At 41.9% G+C, this 10,903-nt stretch overlaps 1 protein-coding gene across 4 annotated transcripts in view; it reads right to left on the minus strand.

Moving 5' to 3' along the window:
* grnb (granulin b) overlaps positions 1 to 10,903 on the minus strand; it is a 35,356-nt gene extending 24,453 nt beyond the window's left edge. For all 4 annotated transcript variants that reach the window (XM_039616284.1, XM_039616285.1, XM_039616286.1 and 1 more), the window contains exons 1-2: positions 10,794 to 10,903; positions 10,430 to 10,505 (exon numbers count right to left, since the gene is read on the minus strand). In XM_039616284.1, the coding sequence (XP_039472218.1) occupies positions 10,430 to 10,432 (3 nt within the window). In that variant the 5' untranslated portion in view covers positions 10,433 to 10,505; positions 10,794 to 10,903. The remainder of the gene's footprint in view (positions 1 to 10,429; positions 10,506 to 10,793) is intronic.

A 10,903-nucleotide genomic window follows, 5' to 3' on the forward strand; every position in this document is an offset into this window, starting at 1 on the left:
TATTTTCTGAAAAATCACAATTTTGCAACTGAAAACTTAAAGAGAGATAAGATTAAAACGGTAGAAGATCTGAAAAGCTGAATCAGACATGAATAGCCCAATAATCTGAGAACATTTTAAAGTTTGAATGGAGTTTCTAGGTGAAAGTATGACAAAGTAGTTAAGTTTCAAAAACAAGCAAGTTTTGGCAGAATTGTGGAAGTTTTCCATTCATTTCAATGGGACAAATTAAAGGAAAAAAGTGTAATATTTTAAAAAGTATAATAGTAATAAACACCAAAAGTCATAGCAGTCGTTAGCAGAAATAGCAGAACAGTTCAGAGTTTGAACGGAGAAAATCGGCTGAAAACTGAAGCAGTAGTTAATCGGCTAAATACGGAGCAACTAGAAGAATAAAGTAGAAAGATAAAGAATAAAGAGAAACAGGAACTCAATAGTGTGGAAGCCCTTTGAGGGCATCCACACAACTAGAAAGCGAAAATTTCAGAAGAAATTTTATGTGTGCCTATGCCGCTGCTAATCAGTGTAGTTTGCCATTCATACGGCTACAGAGAGCAAAACTCAGCAGAGCAGCCATTCTCCACCATGAATTATGATAAAACAAACACCGCTCGCGCCTCACAGATGACAGCTTACAGTTTTGGGTAAAGATGAGGTGACTTCAGACAGCCCCGATTTGCAGACGCTGTGCACACAGGTTCATGAGCAGAAGTCCCATTGTATCACGGCAGACCCCGACAATGTTTGCATGAACATGCTTTGAAGCATTACGTTATGGACCACTTTTCACACATGGTTGGTGTACCCACACAGGCAGCCGTAGCTTTTCAACTCACAGCCCAACACACACCCAAAAACAGCCAAGAGAGCACAGACTTTACACCCGTGGGTCCACCTCCCCTGCAGCGGCACTGCAGACCACGCCCGACACACATCAAACACATAAAATAAATATGTATGCACTTTCGCATTCACTTTTTGTTTTTTGTTATTTTACATAGTGTTCTGAATGATGAACAATGGTCTACAGCCAATCTTGTGTATTATTATACAAACTTTGGTTGTAAGATTCAGATAACTATTTAATAAAAGCTAAATATTTTATACAGGGAGTGCAGAATTATTAGGCAAATGAGTATTTTGTCCACATCATCCTCTTCATGCATGTTGTCTTACTCCAAGCTGTATAGGCTCGAAAGCCTACTACCAATTAAGCATATTAGGTGATGTGCATCTCTGTAATGAGAAGGGGTATGGTCTAATGACATCAACACCCTATATCAGGTGTGCATAATTATTAGGCAACTTCCTTTCCTTTGGCAAAATGGGTCAAAAGAAGGACTTGACAGGCTCAGAAAAGTCAAAAATAGTGAGATATCTTGCAGAGGCATGCAGCAGTCTTAAAATCGCAAAGCTTCTGAAGCGTGATCATCGAACAATCAAGCGTTTCATTCAAAATAGTCAACAGGGTCGCAAGAAGCGTGTGGAAAACCAAGGCGCAAAATAACTGCCCATGAACTGAGAAAAGTCAAGCGTGCAGCTGCCAAGATGCCACTTGCCACCAGTTTGGCCATATTTCAGAGCTGCAACATCACTGGAGTGCCCAAAAGCACAAGGTGTGCAATACTCAGAGACATGGCCAAGGTAAGAAAGGCTGAAAGACGACCACCACTGAACAAGACACACAAGCTGAAACGTCAAGACTGGGCCAAGAAATATCTCAAGACTGATTTTTCTAAGGTTTTATGGACTGATGAAATGAGAGTGAGTCTTGATGGGCCAGATGGATGGGCCCGTGGCTGGATTGGTAAGGGCAGAGAGCTCCAGTCCCACTCAGACGCCAGCAAGGTGGAGGTGGAGTACTGGTTTGGGCTGGTATCATCAAAGGTGAGCTTGTGGGGCCTTTTCGGGGTTGAGGATGGCGTCAAGCTCAACTCCCAGTCCTACTGCAAGTTTCTGGAAGACACCTTCTTCAAGCAGTGGTACAGGAAAAAGTCTGCATCCTTCAAGAAAAACATGATTTTCATGCAGGACAATGCTCCATCACACGCGTCCAAGTACTCCACAGCGTGGCTGGCAAGAAAGGGTTTAAAAGAAGAAAAACTAATGACATGGCCTCCTTGTTCACCTGATCTGAACCCCATTGAGAACCTGTGGTCCATCATCAAATGTGAGATTTACAAGGAGGGAAAACAGTACACCTCTCTGAACAGTGTCTGGGAGGCTGTGGTTGCTGCTGCACGCAATGTTGATGGTGAACAGATCAAAACACTGACAGAATCCATGGATGGCAGGCTTTTGAGTGTCCTTGCAAAGAAAGGTGGCTATATTGGTCGCTGATTTGTTTTTGTTTTGTTTTTGAATGTCAGAAATGTATATTTGTGAATGTGGAGATGTTATATTGGTTTCACTGGTAAAATAAATAATTGAAATGGGTATATATTTGTTTTTGTTAAGTTGCCTAATAATTATGCACAGTAATAGTCACCTGCACACACAGATATCCCCTAAAATAGCTAAAACTAAACACAAACTAAAAACTACTTCCGAAAACATTCAGCTTTGATATTAATGTGTTTTTGGGTTCATTGAGAACATGGTTGTTGTTCAATAATAAAATTATTCCTCAAAAATACAACTTGCCTAATAATTCTGCACTCCCTGTATGAGAGTAAGAAAGAAAAGTATATCTTTGTGTCCACCTTTCTCTGTTAATGCCCTACCTGGCCCCTGGCAAAAGCTTTGCTAGATCCGCCCCTGCACAGTTACCAGCTGTCAGCTAAATAAAAAGGAGCTTGGTGTTTATTTCTCTCAGAAACAGTTCATAACTTCCTTCAACTCATTCATGTCACCTAAAAAAAGGTAAACCTGTTTCTCCATCACCAGTTCAGCTCTGATGATTCAGTAAGGTCATCTCCTGGTTTCGACCAGCCGCTTCTACAGCTGTGGCTCCAGCAAACATCAGCTGATACTAGAAATTAAAATCAAATGAATTCTAACAACAGCTGATCAAGCTTAAACGTGCTGCTGTTGTTTAGCGCGATAAACAAACAAGAGAGAAAAGCCGATCATTGATCAGTTTCATGACTGAAGTTTGAACAGGCGAGAGAATGACAGGGAGGCTGTCATAAAGTTCAACATCGGTAACATCGGTAACTTAGCGCGCACACAGCTGTATTCACCTCACGCTCCGACCGGCAGCCGCCTGCTTCTCCTGCCTTCGGTTTCCTGATCCACGATCTACCACCGGTCGATCGGCGGTCGCCTCGCCGCCTGCGTTCCCGCATGTTCTTTCTGACACACACGGTGGATAGCTGCCCTCGGTTGTAGCTCCGGCGTCAGCGACTCACCAAACAACTCAGTTATTTTTTCCACATCGACCAGCATCTGGACAATCCACCACCTTTCACTGTTTGTACCGTTACTAAAAAAAAAACCCTCATCGGCTCATAAAAACGAAAAACAAGTCCAGCTATGACCCTGAGTCAAAAAGACAGCCAGCTCGGGTTAGCTAGCTACCTGTCTAGCTCTTTGCAGGCACCGAAAACATCAGAGCTAATATGGGATGTCTTGGTAACACGAGCAGATATTTGAAGTTTACATCTGGCCAATCCACCACCTTTCACTGTTTATACCGTTACTAAAATGAATAAATAAATAAATCATCGGTCTATATAAACGAAAAATAAGTCCAGCTAAAACACATACTGTCGGCGAGCGACCGGGTGCTGACACGAGTTTCACCCGCCTCAATATAAGCCAAGCCTGGGTGCTTTTTCACGAAGGGTCGCTAGCGGTGCTAGCTAACTATGCTAGCGGCGCTAGCTAGCTAGCCGCTATCAGCAACACATAAGAGAACTGTTGCTAAATAAACTACACCTAAACTCGGTTTATATCTGACCCAAATAGAGTGCAGGTCATAACTTCTTACCTGAAATTCAGTTCACCTCACGCTCCTGCCTTCGCTTTCCTGATCCACGATTGACCTCCGCGTTAGCAAACACCGGTCGATCGGCGGTCGCGGCATGTCCTTTCTGTCATACACCGGTGGATAGCTGCCCACTGTTGTAGCTCCGCGTTATAGCACCACCAAACAACTCAGTTATTTTTTCCACATCCAGCTGTAACTCCGATTCTGTGCGAGCATTTGCGAGAGACCGGGAGGTGAAACGACAGAGAGAGTCCCTCGCTATCCATTTGCAGCCAAGTGAGGCAGCTAGCTAGGTAGCCGGCTAGCTGTCAGGCAGGACCAACGTCGTCAGAGCACTGTCGCTAAATATGGGATGTCTTGATAAAACAAGCAGATATTTGAAGTTTACACACCTACATTCTCGCCTGAAAATATCTTAAAAGTTTATTTTGTGACCTAGAAACACGAATAAAAGACATATAAACGAAGTGGTGGCCGCCATTGTTCACTCTGTAGAGGCGTGCTATGAATTGTGGGATATGGAGTTTTCAACACAAGGATAAATCTTTTCGGCTGTACTACTCCCGTATACCACTAGAGAGAGCCAAGACACCACAAATGAAGTCTGTTTATTTGGCGCCAAAAGATGAATTGGCCTAAATTTGTACTAAAATATTAATATTTAAAAAACTATAAAAGTCATAAACACCAAAAGTCACAACATAATAGTCCAGCTCCAGCCGCACAAAATGATCTAACATATGTAATCCTAATGTCAAAACTGTTTGGCAGAGGAGCGCTGGAAAATTTTCACTAAAATATTAATATTTCAAAAACTATAAAATTCATAAACACCAAAAGTCATAGCACACCATTCCAGATCCGGCCGCACAAAATGAGGTAACATATATGAAGCTTGTCTCAAAACTGCGGGCGTGATACGTGCGAAATTTAGGCGGAAGATGGAGAATAATAATAATAATAATAAGAATAATAAATCCGACGAATAGTAATATGTGTGCCTCTTTCCATAGGCACACATAATAACTAGAAAGCGAAAATTTCAGAAGAAATTTTATGTGTGCCTATGCCGCTGCTAATCACTGTAGTTTGCCATTCATACGGCTACAGAGAGCAAAACTCAGAAGAGCAGCCATTCTCCACCATGAACTATGGTAAAACAAACACCGCTCACGCTTCACAGATGACAGCTTACAGTTTTGTGTAAAGATGAAGTTACTTTGTACAGCGCCGATTTGCAGACGCTGTGCACACAGGTTCATGAGCAGAAGTCCCATTGTACCACGGCAGACCCGACAATGTTTGCATGAACACGCTTTGAAGCATTACATTATGGCCCACTTTTCACACATGCATTCACTTTTTGTTTTTTGTTATTTTTAGACAGTGTTCTGAATTATGAACAATGGTCTACAGCCAATCTTGTGTATTATTATACAAACTTTGGTTGTGAGATTCAGATAACTATTTAATAAAAGCTAAATATTTTATATGAGAGTAAGAAAGAAAAGTATATCTTTGTGTCCACCTTTCTCTGTTAATGCCCTAGCTGCCCCTGCACAGTTACCAGCTGTCAGCTACACAAAAAGGAGCTTGGTCTTTGTCTCTCAGAAACAACTCATAACTTCCTTCAACTCATTCATGTCACCTAAAGTGTAAACCTGTTTCTCCATCACCAGTTCAGCTCTGATGATTCAGTAAGGACATCTCCTGATTTCATCTTCATGCTCCAGCAAACATCAGCTGATACTAGAAATTAAAATCAAAAGAATTCTAACAACAGCTGATCAAGCTTAAACGTGCTGCTGTTGTTTAGCGCGATAAATAAGAGCGAACAGCCGATCATTGATCAGTTTCATGATTGACGTTTCAACACGCGAGAGAATGACAGGGAGGCTTCGTAACGACAGAATAAATCATAATGTTTTCTCTGAATGTGGGACGATTCCGTTTTTACGGCACGGCAACTCTATGAACTAACCCTAATGAATAAAATAAAGTCCAACGTCAGTAACTTAGTGCGCACACAGCTGTATATAAACTCCCGTGGCAGTACGATTGTAAAAGGTCAACGAAAATAAATTACACCTAAACTCGGTTTATATCTGACCCAAATAGAGAGCGACCGGTGCTGACACGAGTTTCTCACCCGCCTCAATATAAGCCAAGCCTGGGTGCTTTTTCACGAAGGTTGCTAGCAGCGCGAGCTAACTATGCTAGCGGCGCGAGCTAACTATGCTAGCGGCGCGCTAGCTAGCTAGCCGACTATCAGCAACACATAAGAGAACTGCTGCTAAATAAACTACACCTAAACTCGGTTTATATCTGACCCAAATAGAGTGCAGTTCATAACTTCTTACCTGAAATTCAGTTCACCTCACGCTCCTGCCTTCGCTTTCCCTGATCCATGATTGACCACCGCGTTAGCAATCGCCTGCCCGGCCTCATATGTCTCGTTGGCGGCATGTCCTTTCTGTCACACACCGTGGGTAGCTGCCCTCTGTTGTAGCTCCACCACCAAACAACTCAGTTATTTTTTCCACATCCAGCTGTAACTCCGATTCTATGCGAGCATTTGCGAGAGACCGGGGAGGTGAAACGACAGAGAGAGTCCCCTCGCTATCCATTTGCAGCCAAGTGCGGCAGCTAGCTAGGTAGCCGGCTAGCTGTCAGGCAGGAGCGACGTAGTCAGAGCACTGTCGCTAAATATGGGATGTCTTGATAAAACAAGCAGATATTTGAAGTTTACACACCTACATTCTCGCCTGAAAATATCTTAAAAGTTCATTTTGTGACCTAGAAACACGAATAAAAGACGTTTAAAACGAAGAGGTGTCCGCCATTGTTGAACTCGGCAGAGGCGTGCTATGCATTATGGGATATTGAGTTTAAAAACAAGCATACAGATTTCGGCCGTACTACTCCCGGTATACCACTAGAGAGAGCCAACCCACCACAAATAAAGTCTGTTTCTATGGAAATTGGCCTAAATTTGCACTAAAATCTAAATATTTCAAAAACTATAAAAGTCATGAACACCAAAAGTGTATACCATACTAGTCCAGCTCCAGCCGCACAAAATGATCTAACATATGTAACCCTATTGTCAAAACTGTTAGGCAGAGAGGCGCGGGAAAATTTTCACTAAAATATTAATATTTAAAAACTATAATAGTTATAAACACCAAAAGTCATAGCACACCATTCCTAATCCAGCCGCACAAAATGAGGTAACATATATGAAGCTTGTCTCAAAACTGCGGGGCGAGATTCGCTGCAAAATTTCAGGCGGAAACTGGAGAATAATAATAATAACTAGAAAGCGAAAATTTCAGAAGAAATTTTATGTGTGCCTATGCCGCTGCTAATCACTGTAGTTTGCCATTCATACGGCTACAGAGAGCAAAACTCAGAAGAGCAGCCATTCTCCACCATGAACTATGGTAAAAACAAACACCGCTCACGCTTCACAGATGACAGCTTACAGTTTTGTGTAAAGATGAAGTTACTTTGTACAGCGCCGATTTGCAGACGCTGTGCACACAGGTTCATGAGCAGAAGTCCCATTGTACCACGGCAGACCCGACAATGTTTGCATGAACACGCTTTGAAGCATTACATTATAGACCACTTTTCACACATGCATTCACTTTTTGTTTTTGTTATTTTTACACAGTGTTCTGAATTATGAACAATGGTCTACAGCCAATCCTGTGTATTATTATACAAACTTTGGTTGTGAGATTCAGATAACTATTTAATAAAAGCTAAATATTTTATATGAGAGTAAGAAAGAAAAGTATATCTTTGTGTCCACCTTTCTCTGTTAATGCCCTAGCTCCCCCCTAAAAGCTTTGCTAGATCCGCCCCTGCACAGTTACCAGCTGTCAGCTACACAAAAAGGAGCTTGGTCTTTGTCTCTCAGAAACAACTCATAACTTCCTTCAACTCATTCATGTCACCTAAAGTGTAAACCTGTTTCTCCATCACCAGTTCAGCTCTGATGATTCAGTAAGGACATCTCCTGATTTCATCTTCATGCTCCAGCAAACATCAGCTGATACTAGAAATTAAAATCAAAAGAATTCTAACAACAGCTGATCAAGCTTAAACGTGCTGCTGTTGTTTAGCGCGATAAATAAGAGCGAACAGCCGATCATTGATCAGTTTCATGATTGACGTTTCAACACGCGAGAGAATGACAGGGAGGCTTCAGTAACGACAGAATAAATCATAATGTTTTCTCTGAATGTGGGACGATTCCGCTTTATACGGCACGGCAACTCTATGAACTAACCCTAATGAATAAAATAAAGTCCAACGTCAGTAACTTAGTGCGCACACAGCTGTATATAAACACCGTGGCATTACGATTGTAAAAGGTCAACGAAAATAAATTACACCTAAACTCGGTTTATATCTGACCCAAATAGAGAGCGACCGGTGCTGACACGAGTTTCACCCGCCTCAATATAAGCCAAGCCTGGGTGCTTTTTCACGAAGGGTTGCTAGCGGCGCGAGCTAACTATGCTAGCGGCGCTAGCTAGCTAGCCGACTATCAGCAACACATAAGAGAACTGCTGCTAAATAAACTACACCTAAACTCGGTTTATATCTGACCCAAATAGAGAGCGACCGGTGCTGACACGAGTTTCACCCGCTTCAATATAAGCCAAGACTGGGTGCTTTTTCACGAAGGGTTGCTAGCGGCGCGAGCTAACTATGCTAGCGGCGCTAGCTAGCTAGCCGGCTATCAGCAACACATAAGAGAACTGCTGCTAAATAAACTACACCTAAACTCTGTTTATATCTGACCCAAATAGAGTGCAGTTCATAACTTCTTACCTGAAATTCAGTTCACCTCACGCCCCTGCCTTCGCTTTCCCTGATCCATGATTGACCACCGCGCTAGCAATCGCCTGCCCGGCCTCATATGTCTCGTTGGCGGCATGTCCTTTCTGTCACACACCGGTGGGTAGCTGCCCTCTGTTGTAGCTCCACCACCAAACAACTCAGTTATTTTTTCCACATCCAGCTGTAACTCCGATTCTATGCGAGCATTTGCGAGAGACCGGGAGGTGAAACGACAGAGAGTCCCTCGCTATCCATTTGCAGCCAAGTGCGGCAGCTAGCTAGGTAGCCGGCTAGCTGTCAGGCAGGACCGACGTAGTCAGAGCACTGTCGCTAAATATGGGATGTCTTGATAAAACAAGCAGATATTTGAAGTTTACACACCTACATTCTCGCCTGAAAATATCTTAAAAGCTTATTTTGTGACCTAGAAACACGAATAAAAGACATATAAAACGAAGTGGTGGCCGCCATTGTTCACTCTGTAGAGGCGTGCTATGAATTGTGGGATATTGAGTTTTCCACCAAGCATTACCGTAACTTTTTGAATGATTTATGCAACCTTAAAATTCCAATGGCTCCTGAAAGCAGCGACGCTGTGCGCACCGCTGAAATTGTCATCATTACGGTAATCCAAATAAGGGTAGACAGGCTGTACCACTCCCGCATACCACTAGAGAGAGCCAACACACCACAAATGAAGTCTGTTTATTTGGCGCCAAAAGATGAATTGGCCTAAATTTGCACTAAAATATTAATATTTAAAAACTATAAAAGTCATGAACACCAAAAGTCATGACATAATAGTCCAGCTCCAGCCGCACAAAATGATCTAACATATGTAACCCTAATGTCAAAGCTGTTCGGCAGAGGAGCGCGGGAAAATTTTCACTAAAATATTAATATTTAAAAAACTATAAAATTCACAAAGACCAAAAGTCATAGCACACCATTCCAGATCCGGCCGCACAAAATGAGGTAACATATATGAAGCTTGTCTCAAAACTGCGGGGCGAGATTCGCTGCAAAATTTCAGGCGGAAACTGGAGAATAATAATAATAATAATAATAATAAATCCGACGAATAGTAATATGTGTGCCTCTTGTCATAGGCACACATAATAATAATAATAATAAATCCGACGAATAGTAATATGTGTGCCTCTTGTCATAGGCACACATAATAATAAATCCGACGAATAGTAATATGTGTGCCTCTTGTCATAGGCACACATAATAATAATAATAATAATAATAAATCCGACGAATAGTAATATGTGTGCCTCTTGGCATAGGCACACATAACTAAAAGGCACACAAACAGATCTGGTACATAGCAAATAAAAGTTGATAAAAAAAAGACTGCACCAACAGGGCAATAATGGGAAGTCTAGTTTCTTTGTAGACACACGTTAAGCTCACATTCCAATAAAAGACAAACATTACCGTCATCGACTTTAAAAGCACAACTGTAACACTTCATAACGTGAAAGACTTAAGCTTCACCTGTGCAGCCATATGTCAATATATGGTAAAGCTCAGGGATGTGGTTTAGTCGCTCTCCGCCCACTTTTTTTTTTTTAAATATACAAACTAAACCTTTACAAATCCAATACTTAAGCAATATATACGAAATAAAACATTTACCATGATTAGCAGGAATCCTGAGAGCAGGCAGAAAGAGTTTATTCGTTATCAGCACAGGGCACTTTTCTGCATACTCCTGAAAAACAACAGCACACTGTCAGTCAATGTTATTCTTTTAGGAAATACTGCATCATATTACAGTGGAAAAAAGGAGGGACAACGTGTAAAAAAACCAAAACAAACCTGCAACTTAAAAAACGCCAGCTGAAAGGAGCGAGCTATCTAACGCTAGCTTTTTTAATAAAGCTACAAGTTAGCGTCGCAGGCTAGGCAGCTAAGAACAAAGCTAGCTGGTTTAAATGAAGTTAAGCGGAGGTTTTCTTTTTTAAAAACTCCGCGTACGAAACGGAAATCATCCTCTTACCTCGTCTGAGCGGTCACATACATATACCGTTTGATGTACCGTCTGCAACACCCACAACGCACAAAGCAAACAGGCTCTGATATCTTATATCACATGACGCCTGACACGTG

Source organism: Oreochromis aureus, linkage group 8 (assembly GCF_013358895.1).
Source record: "Oreochromis aureus strain Israel breed Guangdong linkage group 8, ZZ_aureus, whole genome shotgun sequence".
Taxonomy (NCBI): domain Eukaryota; kingdom Metazoa; phylum Chordata; class Actinopteri; order Cichliformes; family Cichlidae; genus Oreochromis; species Oreochromis aureus.